Raw genomic sequence first — 24,845 nt, forward strand, 5'->3', positions numbered from 1 at the left:
TTTTTCTTAGAATATAAAATTAATATATTTAGTTGTCTTACACCTAAGTAAAGATTTGCTTAATTAATCTTAATAAGTAATAAAAATTAATTTAATTATTAATTATTTAACTTAATAACTAGGAAAAAAAAATACTATAACATAAGGTTTATAAAATCGAAAAATATAACTTAAAATATGACAGGTATACATTGTGTTTCAATTCGAAAATGTGTTGAAAGACGGTTTTGTAATTTTTATAAACATATTTTCTACATTCTTTAGATTATTGAAATTTTAAATAATCATAAATAAAGAAAAAGACTCTACAAACTCTACTCAATCATTTTATGGCTAAATAAAACAGAACTCCTAGTCATATTTAATTTTATTAACATCAAATTTTGACAGCTGCCTTTTTTACAGTACCTTACATTAATCGAGGGGACAAATTCAGTTTAAAAATTACGAAAAAAATCACACGCTAATTGAAATCTATATCCTTCGTTTGTTTGAAATGAAAGTCACCTTTATGTTCTTAAATTTAATTTATTAGTGTAGATCGATGGGGAGCAGCTCTACTAGGTATTGTCCGTTTTCAGTTCTTCCATATACTGGTATAACGATACCTGGCTGGTCGAAATCGAGTGGTTTTTGGACGTGGCTTTGTCTTCATCCTTTAGATTATTGTTATTCAGGTAATTCATCATTTCGCATTCGATGTTTTCTTCTAGCGGTTTTCCAGTGCTAAGGATTTTCTCCAGAATGTTGTACAAGTGACTACCTTGGTTGTTGTATCCGTTCGGAACTTGATTTTTAAATCCATTTATTATTCCGTTTTTGCGTAGTCCGTTTTTAACTATCCCGTTTGCTGGACATTCCTTTTTTAGAGTTTTTTTACCTTCTTTCCTTCTCATCACTAACGGAGGAGGATTATTAGGTTCTTTGACTACGTTGTTACGTATTTCAACTTTCTTCACGTGCAATCCGTTTGGAACAAAAGGTTTCTTAATACCATTTATCCCATTTACCTTGATAGTTTTTTTCTCATCCTTTGGCCCGATTTGCTTCGAACTATCTTTCGAAGAAATATACGAATTTGTTTTTATATGTTTCAACTGACACTGTAACTCTTCGTTTTTCTTTTCAATTTCCTTCCTTTTCTGTATCTCCTTTTGAAGTTTATCGTTCAACTCCAAGACTTGCTTTTTCGTGTCCTGCAAACTTGCAAATTTCGTCACGCTTTTATTTACCGATTCCAAAGTCCTGGTTTTTCGAACAGTTGGATCCCAAGTGACAGCGCTGGCCTTCGAGCTGGAACTCTTCATCGGTGCTGACCTGGTTTTGTGAACGCTCTTCAACGTAGGCGCGAGGGAACTCTTTGAAGCCGAAGAATAAATGGAGGACCACGTTAAGCTTACTGCTGTGGCGCACCACTGGAATTCGCTCTGCATGCCGAAACGTTGACGTTGCTGCAAAGCATGAAGAACTTTTTCAATGGTCGATAGAGTTAGCAGTTCATTTCTTCGTAAGTCTACTATTTCCAGGGTTTTATTGTATTCTACCACGTCTATAATCCTAGAAGCGAGGTTTTCGGTGAATCCACATCGTTGCATATCCAGAGCTTTCACCCATAAGTCATCCTCAAGCTCGTTGAGAATAAAACTTAGACCGGCGTCACCAAAGAACGTGTTACAGTTGATGGTTATTCGTTTTATACCTCTCATTTTTCCTGCATCTGGATTCTCGTACCTCAAGGAATTGTGCCAGCTCTCGCAGTACCTGTTGATTTGCTGGTACTTGATTAACTTCGCCAGGTGCTCACCGCTGACAGGTGAAAGATTGCATCCAGATAAGTTAAGTATCTCTATATTGGGAGTGAATCGCAGATAGGAGCATACCATTTGACAGCCGATGTCTTGAATCAAGCAGTTCGAAAACGAGAGCGATTTTAGCGTTTTGTTTTTCTTCAAAGCTTGCATGAGGGGTTCTAGGTACTGCATGAACAGAGGCAGACCTTCTAGTTCGAGATAAGTTAAGACTTGGGTGCTTCTTAAAGTGTAGGAAAGGGATTTTAGTACTTGCCGTAGGATGTAGGCCGTCCAAATGCTGCCGTATTTCCGTTTGACGTTTCTGGCCTTTTCCTCCGTGTCGACGTCGTGCAAAAATTGACAGTTACCTATTTTGCTGCGTACGGCTATAACGTGCAAACTCGTGTCTTGGCGCAATGCGTTTAGCACCGGGTTCCAATCTTCCACTTTCAAACGGTCCGCTACGAAATCGAGCACCGTTTGGCATTTCGGTTTGGCCGGCTTCACACAAGTCGAAGGGTTGATGTTGAGACGACGACACAGTTCGGCGTACCAAACGTAGAAAACACTCACTGGCTTTGGATTATTCGATTTTACGACCGACGATTTGGGCTTTTCCATCGATTGACTGGACTATGAGGAACTTGTGATGGCCGTTTAGTTGCAAACGAATAACATTAACGTGATTTTTTGTGAAATTTGACAAACAAGAAATAAATTGACGTTTCGTTTTGCTTTCCGATTTTGATGGATGACGTGCGCATAAGTTTAAGGTAAAAGTTTAACAGATAATAATTACAACAGGTAATAAAAGCTTTTTTGTGGTTAGTTATTGTTTGTCAAATTTAAAATCTTTTACTGAAACGTTTGATTTATCAATATATCTTTTTATCGTGTATAACTTAAGAGCCCATTGCACTAGTCTGAAAAAGTAGGAAAATAAGGGTTCGGCATTTAACGTTTTATGTAAAAATGACTAAATATTTTTACACAAATGAAGAAAATTAAATATAATTGGTTATACTATATCCGTATTGTAGCACATTTTTAGATAACTTCTTTATTTTTTAAGATTTTGATTGTCAAACATCAAGAAAATATTCCTTATGTTTTGACTAAACTTTCTCGAAAATAAAGGCATAATTTAAAATTCGGTTTATTTTCCTAATCTCTTTTCCGTTCCGCTGTCACTGACTTTTATTTAAAATCGTTTCATTGCTACTATCTAAATGGCTGAGTTTAAGTGTGATTCCTACCAGAAGGTTGTCTCGGAAAAGGACAAATATAAACTTCGCTGTAATGGAGAATGTCGCCGGAACTTGTGTATTCTTGTACTGGGTTAGATAACAACAAAAATACTCTGCCAACAAAAGTACAACAATATCAGATTCTTGACTCACCCACGTTAAAGTATCTTCATGAGAAAGTGACTCAAGTTCAAAAATCGCAAGCCTCTCTAAACACTGTTGAAGCTCTGGGAACCTGTCTAAAGAAGAACAATGATCTCCTTCTAGTCATTACCGAGATGGACGATATTTTGAGTTATACCATGACTCCAAGTGGAAGAGCTTGTACAAGAAAGTGGATGACATTCACAGCCTCCATACCAGTTTGTCTGATTGTAGACAAGAATCTTTATTCCATTCCATCAGGGAAATGAAGCAGGATATTTCCAACTTGTCGGAAAAGTTGGCCTCTAATGAAAAGACAAACATTAGATGTAACCCACAAATAGGAAAAAAGTCTAGTTCGACGCAGACTGACCATTCGGACAACCAGAACACAGTAGGTATTACTTCTCCAAAAACCATTACACCCACACCTCACGGATTCTCCAAGAAAAAAGATTGGCATTACGTGTTAGTGTCCAAAATCCCACCATCTTATACAGCAAACCAGCTTGCACACTATGCCAAGGAAAAGCTTGGAGCTACTGACTTTATCCGATGCTTTCCCTTGCTGAAAAATAAGGACAGTTCACACTCTGTTTCAAAATTGGTGTGCAGAACAAGATCTACCTTGAGCAGCTGAAGGACATAGGTATGTGGCCGTCAGGTACTGAAATATTCACTGCCAATTCTTTTACAAGACCTTTAAATATATCGCCGCCAGCACCAGGTACTTCGTCCACAGGCTGTAAACACATCTTATCAAACACTGTTGACATCCGAATTCTACCATTTTGCTCTGACTCGACATCCGTAAATATACCGGGGGAGGTTAAATCTGTTAAGATTTGTTCTGACAAGGAGGCTTTTGCTGCTTGTAAGTCTCTTGAGCTGAAAAATGTGGAAATTGTTGTGGAAAAAGCTGTGAGAAAAGATGGTGGGCTTTTTAACAAATTACTCGCTATCTTATGGCAAATGCTGAAGCTCTGCAAACCTTAATCAAAGCACGTAGCTTTAGTCTACTGAGGTATTCATTGAAGAGACAGCGTCAGGTTAAAAACCCCGCACCAATACGAAAATTGTTGCTTATATCAAGGAAAATCTTTGATTTTTTTCGATCATAAGTTCTGAGAAATTTCTTCGAGTGTCTTAGACCAAGCGGCTCATACATTATCAAACAAATTGAGCAACACAGGCTGTTGCGCAATAAGTTGCCAATGTATGGTAATGTTTGATGCGTTGCGCAATTGTTTCATAAGTTTCAAGAATGTTTGAATTCTTTTGTGCAACAGGACTGTTTGCGCAACGCGTTGTATAGTGTATGAGTGTGTTGCGCTTCGTTGTGCAATATTTTAGTTCTATCATCCAAATTCTTTGTTTTCTTTTTCGTTCTTTGGTATCATCAACATCATCTAGGATATATACGATAATAATTGACGCAATGGCAATTGAGAACATGTTTCTCGAACAATGCACAACTTCTAATAGAAAGTTTAATCAAAATTTTACCAAGTGCATGAGTGATGCAGTTGTGCAACGCAGCATTGCGCATCGCTTTGTTGTGCAACTTGTTTGATAATGTATGGGCCGCTGAATCAGTCGTGTAACGCAACGTTGCGCATCGCTTTGATGCGCAATTTGTTTGATAATTTAAGCGGCCCATACATTATCAAACATATTGCGCAACAAAGCGATGCGCAACGTTGCGTTGCACAACTGATTCAGCGGTCCATATATTATTAAACAAGTTGCGCAACAAAGCGATGCGCAACGTTCCGTTGCACAACTGCATCACCCATGCACTTAGTAAAATTTTCATCAAACTTTTTATTAAAAGTTGTGCATTGTTTGAGAAACAATCATGTCCTCAATTACCATTGCGTCAATTATTATCGTATATACCCTAGATGAGGTCAATGATACCAAAAAACGAAAACGAAAATAAAGAATTTGGATGAAAGAACTAAAATATTGCACAACTAAGCGCAACACCCACATACACTACCCAACGCGCAGCGCAAACGCCTGTTGCACAAAAGAATTCAAACATTCTTGAAACTTACCATACATTGCCAACTCGTTGTGCAACAGCCTGTGTTGCGCAATTTGTTTGATAATGTATGGGCTGCTAAGATCATTCCCATTCATCTTAATATGTAGGACGTGTTTATATTTCTCTTACTTGTCCTTTTTGTTCCTTACATTTTCTGGCATATAAGGAATATAGTTCTTCTTCGATTACAGCGACCAAAATAAAAGAGTCCCGATTTAATACAGTTGTTTACTTGTACCCGAGACAAAAAAAGGACAATCCGCTCGTAAAAATTCCAATATCGGATCCGGAACAGCTTTCCTGCGCCATTTTGAGCACCTGGATCGCTGGTGGTCGCTCGAAAATATTCCTTTTCCGTATTACGTACGCTAAAGCCAGCAACACACACACACACATCGCTGGCTTTATTTGTTTTTTTAATAAATCAGGAGAGCGCATATGGATTTTATACGGCACGTATACTATATAGGCCTATAGATTTAATATTCCATTTACGAATATGTCAGGAATATGCCGATATATGTTTCTCTTGAAGTGTCGGTTCCTAAATACGTGCACATCTAAACTCAAGATTTAATGGCACTTCTTGAGAAAAAAATAATTTAAATTTTATTATTCTCTCAAGAATTGTTTCTTCGGTGTATCTTCCTGAATTTCACTATGCTTTAATTTACTGAAAAGTTGACCAGCACCAGTTTTTTGTATTAATAAATTATGTAAAATAACATTAAGTACCTATTAAATATCACTAAAATATCAGTAAAGTTTTAAACAGCTGTATTAATAATATAAGTAATTATAATTATTAGTTTTCTGACAGAACGAAATAAATTGCCAGATTGTTTGACACTTAATGTCAAGTGAAGCTAGATAAAATAAAAAAAAATATACGCTTTCAAACTAAATCATAAATAATTTTAAAACAATTTATTTTAGGTATAGGAACATGTATAATGAAAAAGTAACGAATTGATAAACCTTTTCACTAGTGAAATAAAAAAGTAGGTTTCTGTTTGAAATAAATGATTTATGACAAACTTTTAAATGCTCAATTCTATGGCAGCTATGGCCAATATTATTTGATATTCTAACCATTTAATTATTGGAATAAATTTGACATTTAGGCTATACAATTTTTTTTGACAGGTAGCTTTTTTCGTTAAAAATTTTAAATTAGTTTTTCTCAAAAAGGTAAGGTATCCTTTCCGAGGTAAAAGTCTCAGGGCACTCCAGTAGTACTTTATACAGGGTATCCCAGAAATGAGTGCAGATATTTTAAAGGGTGGTAGATCTGGTCAAAATAAACATATTTTCTCTTTACCATTTTTAAAATAAATTGAAAATAACCGAGTTATTTAACTTTGAAAATTTAAAAAAATAATCGCAACATTTTGAGAACCGCCGGCAGATATCGCCAACTACATCCAATTACCCGGATCAAGCCCAGATTTCCAGTTAATTCGACACTGTGTTTGCCATAGGGACAAGAAAGTATATGTTAAAAGTAAGTCATAAAATCACAACACCTGAGGAGTTTGCAGAGATGCATTACATTTTTAAGATTGTGATATTATTACATAAAATAAATTAAAAGTTAAATGTTTAATAATGTGTTAAAAAATGTGTTAAAAAAGTTAAATTAAAAAACTTACCCAACATTAAAAAAGTTACTTATGACAGGTCGATGTAACTGTGATAGTTCTCTTTTTCGATATACACTTAACTAAAATACACTTCACTGTGCTGCTTTACTTGTACATGCTATTATAATAACTACTAAAATAACAGTCCCCATTTTTAACACATTATTTTCATATAGGCCTCATCACAGTTTGAACCACTGATTTACAAAACACCTTGAAAAGCACACATTACTTTGAATAATGAATAAATGTTGAGAATTATTGTCTCTTACTGCCACTTTCCGAACTACTTTCAATCTAAGAAAATACATGGTTCACTCAACAATTTTAAATACGTATTTTATTTTTTCGCTATTTTTTCTATGTATTTCAACAATTCCATCGACAACCCAAAGGTCGCGTCGGCCAAGAGAGCCGCGCATCACTGGTCCTTTGTCACGTCGCCGTTTTCGCAAAAAAACCTCATAGGCGTGTTTCTGGGGTTGAACTATACTACTACTTAAAATATTTGCACTTATTTCTGGGACACCCTGTATTAAAATATAATATATTTATATACCGGGTGCGTCCAAAAGTGGCTCACCCCTATGACTTTTTTATTTTTTCAGTTAAAAAAACGATATTTGGTATGTTAGTATATGACATAAATTAGAATTGATTGACGTATTCGATTGTTTTAGGTCACTTCCTGTTTCACCGGAAATGACTACAACTTTTGATTTTTAAATGACACCCTCGGTATTTTTTACTTTATTTGAAAGAAAATAACACTCTGAATAGAATGACATATCATATGTCAACTTTTGACATTTTCGCATATGGTGTTGTAACGTTTTTAGTTAGTTACATGTCTTTTTTATATATAATATATGATGTCTGGCATATCGTCACCCGATTCCGTATCGTTCGGGTCTGATGATTTATTTGACGAATTTTTACGTTCTCTAGTCCACAACCCTGTTTTCGTTTGACACAACCCTGTTATCGCTCTGTGGAGGCGCGCGCTGTCAACATCGCTTCTGTCAACTCTCTGTGATTTAACTTCACTTTTGGTTAGACTGTTTGGCCTGTCAGACGCCATTAGTCCCAGTTTTTGAGAAATGGTGATTATTTAAATCTTGCTGTGTAATCTGAATCAGCTGCTATTTCGAAGCTACAGGGTAGAGTTGCGGATGCCCCAACCTAACTTGTAATTGTATTTTGCTGGCACGTTGGCGTCCCTTTTCTTTTGTCCTCCAGAATGTCACATGGAAGAAAGGACATGTTGTTTATTATTTATTGAGCCCTCGGAAGTATTTCGAGGTAGGTTTATTTTGTTTATTAGACCTTGTTTGGTTTTAAACAAGAGTTTCATATTTTTAGTGTCCAAGGTACGGACTGTGTCCGAGGTACGGACTGTGTCCAAGGTACGGACTGTGTCCAAGGTACGAGTAGTGTCTTATGTACGCACATTATCTTATGTACGGATGTCCTGTGGACGAGTGTCCCCAGTAAGAACGATTTTTTCTTACATATAAGTGCCACAGCGTGGATGTAGCTTGAGTCGCATGCTGCTTCGTTCAGCTGTAAGCTAGTTAGTTACGGCTGTACCAATTCATGGTGCCCTCATTTTGGCCCCTTTGGTTGTGTTGGATGGCTGAGTACAGAGATGCGAGACCACCTCACGCTGTTACTGTTTAAAGCAGGATTGCATAAAGAACAGCTAAGTGTAGATTTAAGTTATAGTTTTGCATTTAACATTCAAAACATTTACAGTCTTAAACAATAACGTACATCTTAAATAATATCGTATAGACTATGTTGAGTGGTTAGATTGTTAAGAACATTCATGTCGATTTAGTAGTTAAAATATAATTTAGATCTTAGGTTTCATTGCATTATGTCTTGTAATAGTATTACTTTTTTATAGATATTATTATTGCACTAACATCATATAAAATATATCAAATTAATTAAAGTAATGCTACATTTCATATATTCTCTTAAACTTTACATGTCTTGTATTTTATCATAGTTGTTTTCATAGATATTTAGTACAACTCTTACCACCACTTTCTTTGACATATAACCACTACATATTCACTAGAACTCTACAATGTCATGTATCAGCAACGAACATCATGAATAAATATAGTCATTAGTTTTAAGTAATATACAACTGTGTTTTCTTTCTCTGTACATGCCTGGCGCCCAATATCTATTTTTTTGTTTATTGTTCTTAATTAGTTTTCTTTCCAGTGAAATACCTTATCCACGACTGCTCTCCGATGAAAAGCTGCCGTTCGCAGTGGTAGCTGTTTAAAAAACGCTACAGTGTATTAGAAATTATAACTTGCGGTTCGTAACGAAAATTTGACTCCAAATAGCAAGTATGTGGTATAAAATTTTATTCGTCAAAAAATGCTTTTTCCAAATATGCTAATGAGCCACCCTCGTTCCTTTTGAAAAAATTGAGATATGATTAAAAATACGATTTGAACATTTTCTAACTGGCCAGGACAAGACACTAAAAACATTAAACGATCAAATTTATTTTTCCAAGGCTCCTTGATTAAGAATTAGTGTTTTTAACATAGATATGGCAATCTAGATTGAATTTTAAAATACGATTTTTTATTAAGGAAGAATATCAAAAGTTGACATATTTTTTCTATATATATATGTATATGTTCCCGTCATCTCTTGGTGGGACATAGGGCTTCTAAGAGATGTTTCCATCTGATCCTATTCTGAGCTGTCTGTTTGATCTCTCCCCATGTTTTCCCGACCTCTTGGGCTTCAGAGGTTACTGTTCTTCTCCAGGTATTCCTTGGTCTTCCCCTGGCACGTCTTCCCTGTGGATTCCATTCAAGTGCCTGTCTAGCGATATCTCTGTGGGGTCTGCGCAAAATGTGCCCAATCCAGCCCCACTTTCTTTTCTTAATTTCGATATCTATTCGATTTTGTCATGTTCTTCTCCACAGTTCTTCGTTGTTAATTTGATTGGGCTAGAAAATTCTCAATATTCTTCGAAGACACTTGTTAACAAACACCTGCGGGCGATCCATATGAGACCACGCGTAACCTTCCATGTTTCGCATCCATAAAGCAAAATAGATTTGACATTGCTATTGAAGAGCTGAACTTTAGTTTTTTTGCTATATATAGAGGAGTTCCACACAGGTGTAAGCATGCCAAAAGCTCTTTGTGCCTTCAAAATCCTTTCCTCTATATCTTTCTCTGTGCCCCCATCGCTGCCCATACAGCACATCAAATCACATTTACGATGTGTTTACATTATTAGATGTAGACACAGGGTGACACAATTCCCCCGATGTAAATATGCTACGTTTACACATTGTAGTTCAACACGTATGCACAAAGGTTAAACGTCCGCCTCACAATGTAGCCACAGTATAGGATTTACGTATACACAAAGTAAGGGATACACAGTGTGCCCTAGGATACATAGTGCTTGTGTTTTACGTTTAAAATATGTTTACACATTGCAGTTGTGACTACCGCGCGTATACGTATGTATTTTGCTTCGTATATACATCTTGTGCTAGATAAAACTACTTCTTATGAACGAATTTAGGAAATAATACAAGTTTTGATGCCTAACTTTTCGCGCTCTTTTAAGAAATATTTATTCAATGATATCAATTATATCTTTTAGAACGAAAATTAGGAAAGCAAACTTTTGTATTTTCAAAAGTATCTCGATCGTAAGTTCGAGAGAAGTAGCCTTAAAATTGTTCCATTTTTGTTTTGTATTAAATGTAGCATTTTTTCTTCCATAAAATGGATTAAGTGGTTAAAAAATAAAATTCTTATATTTCTTTATATCATGGAACACCAATAGCGCAAATAACACAATAATAATAATTATTTACACTGCAGAAATCAGAAGTAAGAAAACACTGTAAAAGAACAGAATTTGTATCAAAATGTATTAAAAATATAAGTACCTAGTATAACAACATACTAAAATGGTAAACACTGGTATATCGCCACGATTTGGTGGACCTCGTTTAGTCATTTTTTCCCTCCAAGCAGTTGGTTTATTAGCATACTCATTCATCGAGCACTCTGTTGGACTTTGTTGTATTTTATTTCCAGATTAACAATCTCACCCTTAAATTTTATATGAAACTGATTATTGAATATTAAACATATCTGTATATTGATCCATCAAAAACTTACCGAATATCAGTGTAAGAAGTTCTTTGAAGTGTTTAAATCTTTCTTTCTCTGGTCCATTTAGATTTTTATTATTTCCAAATTAAAAAAAAATATATTGCAGAGCTAACTCAGCTAACCTCTTTATCATTATATGAAAATATTTGGAGTTTTCATTCATTGAAGTCAAAATTTGGTAAATTGGGTATCGAGTAAGGGAAGAGTCGCTGCTATATTAATAATACTCTTAGGAAGGTGTAACAAGATAATTAAAAACTTGTACTTACCTTAAAATATCTTTTAAACTACACACAAACAGAACATTTATATAGAGCTTCCGAATGATAAAACAATAATGGCTGTTAACACATACCACTCCTAGAAAGGAGAAAGGAAAGAGGACACATAAGATACACTTGGTCGGTGTATCTACGCTGAGGCTATCCGCGCATGCCACACCTTCATTTCATGCTAGAATGTAGACACAACAGTACACTATTACGAAGTGTCTATATAGATATTTATATTATGTGTATACGTCACATTTTTACAAGGTGTGTACTATAGGCACAACTATGACACGAAGTATCACACATACATATGACTTATACATTGTATGTCTCATATACCGACGTCAGATTTCATCCTTTTAATAATTATTTGTTACGTTACAAAAAACTCTTTAGAATCTTGAGTGCATACGGTATACAACTAGTAAACATTGTATTACACAATTCTATCAATATGAACCTGCGTGTATCTCATATGTATATGTTAGAACTAGATGAACACTTAGGTTCACTTTAACATATGTTGTTTCTCATGTGTCTCCCTTGTAGAAACGTAATTTCATTTGGACGTGCTATATGGGTGTGAACCATATTTCCCATGTACTGAAATTCATTCATTCATCAAATATTTTTTCTGCTTCTCTTTAATTTAAACGAGATCTCTTTGAGAAGTATGGAGGCCTTCTTTAAATTTCAGCAGTTAAGGGTGAACAGAAAATTGTTTTTACCAACTCTGGGGTCCAAAAATATACCTATATGACCTATTTTTTATAATATCGCCCAATTTTACAAGATGGTTTCGTAAAAAAACGGCGGATTGAGATGCTGGGCCAGCGAAATAACGTAACGTAACATAAATATTTTAAAACACGGCACGAAAGGCAGATTTAGTGCCGCCCTGAAAGAAATACTAAAATTTTATTGCCGTATATTGAAAATCCTGTTTGTATTGGGGTTTGGGTATTTTGCTGATACGCCGAGAACGAAAAAAAAGTAATTTGAGGTTATATTTGTCCTTAGAGTTGTAGAGGAGACTGCCTGATGTTTCTTGTAATATATTTTATGATTTCTAATATTCTAAATTTGAAATATAATGGTATTTTTATATACAGTGATCCGTGAAGCTAACAAATGTTGTTTTTTATTATTGAACTAGCGCGTACCAGCGACATCGTTCGCGTCGAATGAATCGTTTGTAATGGTGATGATAAAGCAAAGCAAGAATTTCCATTAACATACAAACTGGATAAAATTTTCTAACATTTATGTCAGCATGAGAAAAAACAATATGGCGATATTATTATATAACTAGAGCGAGTACAACATGCACTCCATATGGAACGAGCTTGTGGCTAGCAGTCTGGGAACACGCAACTTGAACTTAGTTGCCGATATATCGGGTGCCCTTCCGGGCATGGACCTTCCTCGTCATACCTGGAGTCATCTAAATCGTTTTAGGGTGGGTCATGGCAGATGCCGTGATAATGCTTCATAAATGGGGAATTGAAGACTTACCAGCTTGCGACTGAGGCGCTCCACGACAAACGATGGAACACCTTCTGACCGAATGTCCACCCAGAGTCTTTCCTGGGGGCATCCAGAACTTATTTTGCGCTACTTCTTCGGCAATTGACTGGATAAATGACCTCAATATAAATGTTTAATGTAAATTTTATCCCTGACTACATATATGTTTTATATATACTTGTCATATTTTTAAGTCCTTATATTTCTCATGCATGTTTTCTTTTTTCTTTTACAACTATTTGTTTGTTTATATATGCTTATCTCTGTGTATGTTTATAAAATGTATTCACATATCCTGTATTTGTGCTTCTCATACGAAATAAAAATAATTATATAACTTGGTAATATTTGAGGGGTAGTTTCATCTCGTTGGAATTTGACTTTCGAAAAATCCGTTTGCCAAAAATAAGCTTTTTACGTCAAGCAGTTTAAGCAGAATCGTGGTTAAGAAATTACCGAACTTTTTGGAATACCCTGCATGATTTTTTTAAAAAATTCAAAGTATGTAAAAAAACCAAATAAATTATGCTTGTCCAAGCGTTTTCCCGAAAGACTAACCGTTTTTTAAATAACAAATATTGTAATATTTGAGGGACGTTTTCACCCTCTTGGAGTTTGAGATTTGAGAAACCCCTCCTTATCGAACCTCTACACCCCACAGTCAATCCGTTTGCCAAAAATTACTCAATGGTCATATTTTATGAAACACCCTGTATAAATTTATAAAAAATCTTGAGGGATAGTTTCACCCCCTTAGAATTCGAGTTTCGAAAAGTCCCTTCTTATCCAACCTCTACACCCTAAAGTCAATCCGTTTTCCAAAAATCAGCTTTTTACGTCAAGCGCTTTAGGCAGGATCGTGATTAATCAATGACCAGCTTTTTCGAAACACTCTGTATACATTTTTAAAAAATCTTAAAATATGTAAAAAACAAAATAAAATTTACGTTTACAGTTGAGGGTTGGAACCTTTGGTGTTACACAGCAAAATAAAACACTAAATCAACACAATACACCAAAACACTTTTACTTTTACACTGGACGCATAAACTCTAGTTTATAATCATCTGCTGATGATGCTAACATGGTTAGCGAAACGTGCGTCCAGTGTAAAAGTAAAAGTGTTTTGGTTTATTGTGGTGATTTAGTGTTTTATTTTGAAATATACGTGTTTAAGCGTTTTTTCGGAAACTTGACCGTTTTATAAATAAAAAATATTGTAATATTTGAGGGGTGGTTTCACACTTTTGGAACTGGAATTTCGAAAAACCCCTTCTTATCGAACCTCTGCACCCTAGAATCAACCTGTGTGCCAAAATTGAGCTTCTTACGTTGAGTGGTTTGAGCAGGATCGTGATTAATCAGTATGTCAGTCACTTAAGGATTTTATATCGTCCTATTGCTGCCAAAAGTCACTAACTAACATTTTTCCGAACAACCAAACTCAATCACTAACTATGTTTTGAAGCGGAGAATCGATTGCAAAAGTCATTAACTACGATTTCTGGTTATTTATGTTTTATTTTAATACCGAATAGTTACTAACTATAACATCTTTATGCAATGCAATTCATCTTACACGCATAGATAATACAATTATCAATTTATCTAAGCTTGGCAAATATACGCATGTTCGCTTCTATAATGATCGTCGCTGAGCCAAAGCCACTAATTAACAATTAGTCCGTATCCAACGGCGAAGTCTTTGTTGGAAATCTGCGTAACCCCGATCCGTATTAATCTTAGCGTGTTTAGACGCAGGGGCTCGATCTAATGCCTAATACGCTCCATGCATTACTATATGTGTCCGTCTCTAAGTAGGCCGTCCTTATCGCCAAATCCCGTTAGCACATGTCAATTAATATCGATCCCGGCAAATCCCGAAATGCGGTCGAATAGAACATGGCCAGAATTAAGCCTGTTTAGCCAACGTTATTGGAACTGGTCTACATAATATCCAGGGTAAATATGCCTATGCCTATATTTATTTCTTATGATGAATTTAGTAAAATCTAAAGTACTACAACAAACTAAGGAAAGGAAAAGACATTCTAATAAATAAGACAACACTAGGATGTATATGTTACGGTTAAGGTCCGATGCCCCCACTGAAAAAAAGGATATCTCAGTCGAAATGAATATGACTTTAGCCCATAGACAAACTAACAAAAGCAAGACGCGTCAACGCTGTACTGCAAAACGGTAACAAGTTTGATAAGAGTTTATTACCGCGCTTGCGTCATCTGGCCTTTTAGACGAGGACGGTTTACTTATGGATTTTGTATTTTGTAGTAGCCTTTTAGACAAGGATGTGTAATTAAAAAGCGTTTATTAAAATCAAATAAATTTATTTCCATCGGTAAAATAAACAATAATTTCTGGACATAACAGATATAAAAACAAAAGTTAAATAAACGAAAACGTATTCCTCTTATTAAAATAACAAAAAAGATGATAAAAAAACAACAGTTATGGTAAACGAAATAAAAGCATTATTCTTCAAAAGGTACAAAAAATAATTATGTATATTATAATATTAATAATAGGAACAACAAGAAACATTTTAAAATATACAACTTTTTCAAATATAAACAAAAACATAAACTTCACATTTTCACAAGAATTTGCAAAAATATTAACATTTCGAGTCTATTATAAAATATAAAGCACGAAAATTCAAATCATAAAAAAGATTAAAAAGATAAAGATTCTTATAACTTACAGTGAATTTGTAGGACCTTCGTTTTGTCTACGTTAGCGATGTAATCACAATAATATGTATAATCACAGTAATTATTATGTTCTTCATAAATGTAAAATGTATTAAATTATTTGTTTTCGTTTTGTACGATAATAAAATAATAGTAATAACCAAACAAAACGCAAAATCAGGAATTCAACAGTTCGTTCAAGGATGGTTCAAGGCAAAAACGTTTTTCGTTTTATTTAGGTTAGGTTTGACGAGTGCGACTGCGCGATGATTTCTGACTCAACTGGCCAGCGCAAAAACAATAATTCGACTTCCTCAATCCTTTGAAAAGTCTTGCTTTTGTTAGTTTGTCTATGCTTTAGCCCAAAAGATTAGCGCTTTTCAATAGGGACAAGAACGACGTTTCTTTGCCCAAAGCATTAACTATCTTTTCATAAGCTTTAAAAAATTACTTTAGAGAATAGAAGAATCTATCAGTCCAAAGTATTTGACTCTTGACTCAAAATGAATATCCAAAGAAGTTCTTGCTACAAGAACAATAGTCTCTTTGATTCATGCAAAAATTCTTGATTGAAAAGGGACCATTTCTTGATCAAAGAGACACTTTTCTTAAACCAATAGCGAATACTACTGACTCAACTAAAATTTATTTTGATCTAAGAGAAGTCTATACAGGCATATACAGGCATATTACGAGGTATATTATTTTCTGATAAATTTAGGTTTTCTTGGTCTGTAGTAAGTAAAGTGATATTATTTTCCTCCATATATATTATTTCTGCTTCTTCACTCCTTGGTATTTTTTGGGGTGGTTCATCACTCTACAAATTGCAAAAAATGTTACATCACGATTAATCAAAGTAAAGCAAATAAATTATTAAAATTAGAAGCTTTGGTCACATTTTAAATTTTTTAATACGACGACTTGAAATTCTAAAATTTTCGTAATTATTTGCATAAAAAAATCGATACCCATATTCTTATTCTATCTATAGTCACGCATGCATTATCTAAACAGGTGCATTAGGTAAATGTCTCTTACCTTCAAATATAGCAAATAAATGCTCTAATTTCCATTTTTTCAGAAACTCCTTTAAACAATCCATATATCCTAAAATTTGTCCATAAAAAATGACAAATGCATGTTAATAACGATCACTAATTTGTTATACGATATGCGTTTAAAAAGCAAATTATGCAAAATTCCAAGCAACAAAACCCGTGCGTACTATGAAATGCGACGTACGACTGATCGGACTGTCATGCCATGCCGACTGATTGTATATACCGTCCTTCGTCATCGTCTTTGCGTGTCGTTATTATTTTTCATCAAAAGATTATTTAGCTATTGGAAAAATGGCCATGTTTCTTGAATGAAGTACTTTCTAGCGTATTTTTCTTATTATCTTAAAACAAAGTAACTTGCACTTGGTTGAATGAAAATAGATTCAAGAGAAATATTCGAATTTTTTAAGAGAACCAGTTTTCTTGAGCTAAGAAAGTTTTTCTTCAGGCAAAATATTTTCTTTTACGCTAAAATAAATTCTCTTGCCACTAATTTTTTTTTCAAGAACGATGACGACTTTAGTTCAAGTCTATCTTTTTGTTTACGTTGAATTATCGTAAACATAACAATAAAAGGTAAAGTAAGGAATGAAATAATGCTGTTTTATTATTGTGGCACGCCTTAAGTAAAAATAATAATAAAAAATTTATTAACAGAAATAAACAGAGAATGTACCTTATTATAAGTGTCTTTTTCTTGCATTCTCCCCTAAGACATTATGTGTTTTAGCCGTTTTTATGTATATACCTACTTTCTTCTCCATGTTGAGTCTAAACTAAAAAACCTATAATAATGATACCATACGATCGAAAAAAAAAGGCGTCAGCGATGATTTACGATGAAGATCGCTTTGGCGAAGCCCAAATAGTATATTGTTTTATTAGGAGTATAAAAATTATACTTTTTGTGACCGGATTGTACATTTCACATTAGCGAGGCACAAAAAGTCATTTTTATTCCGAATAGAACATGCTATTCTTTCAAATGCAACAAATAATTTTTTTAACAGTTTCAAACGTTGCAAATAATATACAAAGATTTAAAAAGATTACCTTGTAAGTACAGTACGTCTGTCCGTTCTGTAGCTACGGGGTATCCGTGAGAGAGGAAAAGATATTCTCTCGATGTTTTTCGTAAAAAATTAGACGACGCGTCTCATCAATAAAAATTCGACAAATTTGCAAGTAGCAAATAAAATGAGTGGGTGGAGCGATTTGCGGTGACGTACTCGTCAAGTCGACGTATAAAATATGTTGTTGTTTATTTAATTGTTTTTTGTCCGCATTCCTTTCATAGATACAGATCCAGCAGATATTTGTCGAATTTTTATTGATGGGACGCGTCGTCTAATTTTTTACGAAAAACATCGAGAGAATATCGTTTCCCCTCTCACGGATACCCCGTAGCCACAGAACGGACAGACGTACTGTACTGTAATTATAGTTAGTAGAGAAACTATAGTTACAATCGTTGAATTTCATGTCATAGATAAAAGAAACAAGTTTAGATTGGAAAGTAGCCAGAAGGACAGTAAATACTATTTGGCGCTATTCTTACAACGGTCGCTCTCCAAAGCTTTTGATAATTTCGGAGCGGTTCGGCTTTTTCCGGAATTATTTCGCCAAATATTGTTTACTCAAATTTATTATTATTTTCTTTTATTTTTTTAAATAAAATACAGTGTGTTGCATATAAGAAACTTTATTTTATATAAGGACATATATTCTATACATTCCTATGAAACATTCGAAACCAACGTTATGCCACGATCCACGATGGTTTTTGCAGTTCACAGTTCACACAGCCTTTTAAATTTTTAATGCCACTTTTTCACAATTATCACGGATTTGAGTAAATAAAATGTAAATAATGAAACCCACAAGATCGCAATAATTATTTTGAAAATTGACGCTTTAAACGCTTTTCGATATTTTTTTAATGAGGCTTATTTAAATTTTGAAAGATTTTATAATTTTTGAAGATTTTGACTTTGACAAGATAAAATTAGTTCTGTTCTTGTTTACGGTTGTTCTTAGCAACCGCTATAGCAGCGCCCTATACAACGTATACGTTCCTAAACAATTGAAAGACGAGCATTCCAATATTACCCTTTGAGTTTTAGCATTTGATGTAACTAAGGTTGGTAATATTTTTTATTTAAGGAAATATGTTAGATATACCTACATATGAATTTCTTCGAAATTGCCATGTTCTAAAAAATATAGTTCTGCCGCCTTTATTTAACTAAAGCTGGTATTTTTCTATTTAACGAAATATGATGGATATATCTATATGATTTTTTTAGAATTTATTTCATGTTGAATTATCTTCAATGCCAAATCTTTAATGATATCGACTAATATAGCAAAATAATAACGAAACACATTTAGTAATTATAGGTTTTATTAATATTAAAAACACAATTATTGTAAATGTTTGTAGGCTGGCTTGAATTGGTGGTTTGAATCTGGGTATTTTCTGTTTTATTTTGCATTGTGCTCTGATCATGATTGAACTGGCTAGTACTTGATGAAATGCTCCTCATGGATTCAATCATCTGTTGATGATGTTCAGCGTCCAACTGTAAGTAAGGTTTGATCGACTGACTATTACTATGTCCAGTAATTTTAATGAGCTGTTGTTCACCAACTCCTTTCTTGGCCAAATTCGAAACAGCTGTTGCTCTTGCAGAATGATTGGTTATTTTAACTTTTTTAGTGTCAATTCCTATATCTGAAGCTGCTGATTTAAACCATGAAGATACAATGTTCTTACCAACTGGGCTATTCTTGTACCATCCTTTCGAATTGGGTTGATTCCAGTATGGGTTTGGTGTTAAGAATAGTCTGTCGGTTTGAATAAGATTTCCCCTTTTTTCCATCAACTTTCTAAACAAGCGAACCGGACACATTTGTGGATTTTCGAAATTTCTAATCAACCATTTACTATCCGACAGTTTTTTAGAACCACCTTGTGTGGTTTTAGAGAAAATTGGATTATATTCTATCCGACCTTTTGGGTTTCCGAAATTATCAGTTTCTTCTTTGAAGTATTGGATACAAGCAGAATGTCCTTCCCCTCCTCTCCATGCCAGCTCATGTGAAACTATGTGAAAAAATTTACGCTGCAACCCATCTGGAGTATTTTCATCCCACATTTCAATAATTTTTTTGTATTCGTCACTGGTTAAGGCTGAAGCACTCACTTTTCTTTTTGCTGAATCTCTCTGTAGTATTTTGCGCTTAGCATCGCGTGCAGCTCTGGCGGTCACAAATTCCACATCAGAAAACGGATTAAATTTTATTTTATATTTTTCGTAATAAATTTCTTGCAACTGCTTAGCAGTAGAGTTCCACATCACTTTGACCACACTTTCCTTATAATCTTCAAAATTTTTCTTTTTCATATTAAATGCGTAGTCCTCCAGTATAGTAGCCAGCTGTACTACACTCATACACTCATGAATATTATACGACTTTTCATCACAAAATTCAACAAACTGTTTCCATACACTTGATTTTGATTTTCGGGTGTTATCTGGTTTTATATTTTCAATTTCTTCTTTAATGACTTGTTGGTTTACTTTTCCAAATCGCGACATTTCGCTATACACTTCTTACTCTACGTACAGACGTTTTAAAACTAGTAATAGCTTAATGACAGAATCGCAAACAAAAATGACAAAACACATAATATGTCAAAAACATCAATACCTTGGCCAACTTAACAAATTGAAATTATTTTAAAATGTCATGTTGGATTAATATTTTTTTTTTCAAATTTAGGTGTGAAATTTTCTTACCGAATACCACGCAAGCTTAAATTATTCCTGGAAATTTTCTTTCGGGCACGAATATTTTAGGAAAATTATATATATATATATATATATATATTATATATAATTTTCAAAATATTCGTGCCCTCAAAAAAATTTCCGAAAATAATTTAAGCTCTTGTGATATTATAAGTGAAAATTGACGCTTTAAACACTTTTCGATATTTTTTTAATGAGGCTGGTTTAAATTTTGAAAGATTTTATAATTTTTGAAGATTTTGACTTTGACAAGATAAACTAGTTTTGTTCTTGTTTACGGTTGTTCTTAGCAACCGCTATAGCAGCGCCCTATACAACGTATACGTTCCTAAACAATTGACAGACGAGCATTCCAATCTAAACTTGTTTCCTTTATCTATGATGTCAGCATTGGCGTAACTACAGGGGTGCTCGGGGGTGCCGGGCCCTTCCCGGGTACTGCTGGGCACCCCCCAGAGAAATCCTGAATTATGACTCTTGGCTACGTATTAATTTTTATTTGCTTGTGATGCAGTAAAAATTGCGTTTTCTAGTTTTGTTTAGTTGATATTATTTTGTTGTGTTCAAAAATGTGTTCATTTTTATTTTTTTCGAAAATTTGTAGGTATTTAAGTAATCTACGGGATCACGGTTTGATAACCAAGTATATGAAATTTATTGATAGAGAAATTCATGTAAACGTTTAATTCAAAAAATGTGCTTTTTAAAATTATTTTTCATTTAAAAAAAACAAAAGCCCTAGGCCCCCCACCTGAGCTTAACCCCGGCCCCCCCCCCAGGCTCACCCCAGGATAAATTGCAAGTTACGCTAATGGATGTCAGTTTAATAATATATTTTCGTACTTTTGTTCTTAGGCATAAAAGTACTTTACTTTTGTGGCTAGACCTTAAAATGACATTTATACAGGGTGGTTCGAACTGTATTTCGGAAACTTCAGCAGCATATTCTGCAGATAAAATTAAGTAAAAAAGTTCGCATAAATGTATGTTCTAAAATGCTTAGTTTCAGAGATACAGGGTGTAGAAGTTTCATTTTTATTTCGATTTTTTCCAAATCATTTCTGAAGTAAAGTCAATATTTGGATGAAAATTGGTGTCTAGGAGTATTTTGACATGATAAATTTGATTTTGATGTCTATATGTGATTTAACTGTTTTGAAGAGTAATAACTTTTCGTCCGTACCTGTATAAAACTACTGAGTGAAAAAATATACATTTCCGTGACTTTTTACGTAAAAAATATCTCTTGGTAAAACTCGCTACGAACAACCGTTCTTAAGATATTTAGAATGGAAATAGTCATTAATGACAAAAAATAAACAGGCTGAGTAGATAGTTATTTGACTTAAATTTTTCTACGAAAAAATGATGATAAAACAGTTTCTGTTGAACTTTTGGCGCAAAAATATTTCAAATTTATAATTTCAGTCTATAATAACTATTTAGTCGATATGATAAATTCGATTCCAAATATCTCGAGAACCATTAAGCGTAGCAATTTTTATCAAGAGACCTTTTTTTACGTAAAAAACGTCGTGAATGTATATCTTTTTACTTAGTAGTTTTATACAGGTACGAACGAAAAGTTATTACTCTTCAAACCAGTTAAAAATATGTAGGTGGCGCCCTCTACAAGTAGGAGTCATATTGACATCAAAATCAAATTTCTTATGTCAATAAACTCCCAGACACCAATTTTCATCCAAATACTTCAGAAATTATTTAGAAAATATCGAAATAAAAATGACCTGATTCTACACCCTGTATCCCCGAAACTAAGCATTTTAGGGCATACATTTATATGAACTTTTTTACTATTTTTTATCTGCAGAATATGCTTCCAAAGTTTCCGGAATACAATTCGGACCACCCTGTATTGACAATTACGTCGCGAAAATTAATACTTGTGTAACGTAAAAAAAAACTATTTTTACGTTTATTTTTAAAATTTCCAGCATAGAAAATGCAAAAAACGCAGCGCCTCGTCTGAGAAATATCAGCAGCTAGGGATAATAAAAAGAATATAAAACAAAGGGAAAGGAAAAATAATCCGGAGCATAAATCCAAGATATCCTACAGGTGCAGACAAAATAGTATTTTTACTGCCTTTTTACTTGGCAGCGAGATCCGGGATTAAAGGGGGCGCAAGGCACACAAGCGAAGGAGAAGGAACACATCAAAAGCCTTCGCTAACAGGATTAGAAGTTTACAGTTTGAAAATCCCGGGCAGAATTATTCGCACCATGTTTTACCCTGCGGCAGTAATAGAGGACAAAGTTTCTAATTTTTGCTACATCGTTTCTTAAGCGGCGTTCACACGAATTTTTTCGAATTTGGAAGATACGCAGCCTAATGGGCGAATTCGTGACAAGGCTGATTTGAATTCCCCTTACGTCTCAAGTGCTGAGTGCTGTACGGTGAAGACACCAATCGTTCTGCGGTCAACGCACAAAACACTTATTTTCTCTAATTCGGCCAGCGAAAGCGTATCGAAGACGAACAACATTTGCCATAATATTTTACATATCAAATAACAGCTAGTGATCTTCATTTCCAAGAAAACTCTGACGCCGTTCTTTGTTTAATCATACAGGGTGGCCCATCGAAAACGTTCCGCAAGGCATAACGGCCAGGATATCTTTTTTTTCAAAAAATCCAAACACACTGTAAGAGTCTCAGTTTATTTTTCTTTGGTTCAGTGAAAAATAAATAGCCTTACTGGCGTACAGTAGTAAACTTAAATCTCTCGGGCGCCACCTCTGTTATTTATAGTGGAAGAGGTCCACGTTTCGCCAATACGGGTAGCTTTTATACAGTGGAGATACCAGGGAGTGATGAAATGAAAAGAAATAAAACACACAGTTAACTATAACATAACATTAAGGCTTTATTTAATTATTTAACTATATGCTAAATACCCCAGGAAGTTTCACGACTTTAAATTGTAATGAAAGTGAAAGAAAATTTATAATTAAAGACTCGTAAAATAAAATTTACAACAACAATCGAGCACCTCTAGAGTTTTGACCGTATAATCTCGATATGCAACTCACTGTTCGATTTAATCACGCGAATTCAAAGCGCGTTTTTGACATGACGCTCTAGTAAATAAAACGACGCGAGTTTCTAACCGGCGTCCTAGTAAACACAGACATGTACGTACCGGAGCGACATACTCTTTTATAAACCGACTTTCTAAACGTCGGCGACGTCGTTACAGACGTCCCGGGATAAACAAACGCGAGCCTGGATCGTTCGTCGTAGAACGAAACGGCGTCCTGTGGGATAATTACGCACCCGAGCCCTGAATCGTGCGCAGTAGAACGAGACGGCGTCCTGTGGGATAGATAGGCACGCGAGCCCTGGATCGTTCGCAGTAGCACGAAACGGCGTCCTGTGGGATAGATACGCACGCGAGCCCTGAATCGTTCGCAGTAGGACGAAACGGCGTCCTGTGGGATAGATACGCACGCGAGTCCTGGATCGTTCGCAGTAGGACGAAACGGAGTCCTGTGGGATAGGTGCGCACGCGAGTCCTGGATCGTTCGCAGTAGGACGAAACGGCGTCTCGGTTAGTCGCCTGGATAAGCACAGTCCACACCGCCCGGTCAGGACCACCTCGGGATGTCGGCGAGATCCCACGGCGCTCCTGATGAGAATACGGGAACTACAGAACCAGTCGCGGGATAGACGAGATCCTGCCTTAGTTCCAAGGATATTCGCGCCCGTATATTTGTTGTACTACCTTAACCGCTATCTGTCTCCCTTTTAACCAAAAGAAATCGGTCTTCGCGTCCACGGGATCCGGACAAAATGCCTCAACCTTGCATGTATTTTTACTTCTATAGTAGGACAGTTGACACCTTGAGCGGATACAAGTCTGGTTAAATTTTACGTACGCGCGTTTCGGACCAAGATGCCTCTACCTTGCACGTATTTTTACTTCTACAGTAGGACACGAGACACCTGGAGCGAATTTAACTATCTCTATCTCCCTTATTCTATAACGCGTTTAGGCAGTAAAACAAACCGTATTAACAATAAAAAGAAAACGACCTACTCTCGATCACTTTGGCGGCTGGACTTACCTTCTTCAGAGCGGCAACGGCGGCTGGCAGCAGGGTACTTGGCAGGGCACTCCGGGCTCGAACTTCACTGTTCAGTGCGATCACACCACTGACTACCTGGCGCTCGCTGCCAGGGTATACTCAAACGACCCTCCCCTCCACTCGACCGGTACTGGTAGGGCCAGCTTCTCGGCTGCCGTACCGAACTATAGCGAGTAACGCCGATCAAAACTCTATTACAATATGGTCATTAAATATCTAACGCATTTAATTCAACAGTAAGAACATTAATGAAGTTCATTACCATAATGAGTTAACAATAAAATACATTGCCTA

General features: G+C 35.1%; 1 protein-coding gene across 1 annotated transcript; it reads right to left on the bottom strand.

Annotated features, from left to right (window-relative positions):
• Positions 1-349: 349 nt before the first annotated feature.
• LOC115889287 (centrosomal protein of 78 kDa) lies at positions 350-2,540 on the bottom strand. Its single transcript, XM_030909236.1, has one exon. It carries the CDS (start codon positions 2,409-2,411, stop codon positions 561-563), a length of 1,851 nt encoding a protein of 616 aa, XP_030765096.1. The 5' UTR covers positions 2,412-2,540; the 3' UTR covers positions 350-560.
• Positions 2,541-24,845: the final 22,305 nt, after the last annotated feature.

This window comes from Sitophilus oryzae, unplaced genomic scaffold (assembly GCF_002938485.1).
Source record: "Sitophilus oryzae breed Bouriz unplaced genomic scaffold, Soryzae_2.0 scaffold_1175_pilon_pilon, whole genome shotgun sequence".
Taxonomy (NCBI): Eukaryota; Metazoa; Arthropoda; class Insecta; order Coleoptera; family Curculionidae; genus Sitophilus; species Sitophilus oryzae.

Coding starts and splice junctions, on each gene's coding strand:
- LOC115889287 (XM_030909236.1), bottom strand. CDS start 2,411: ATGGAAAAGCCCAAATCGTCGGTCGTAAAATCGAATAATCCAAAGCCA.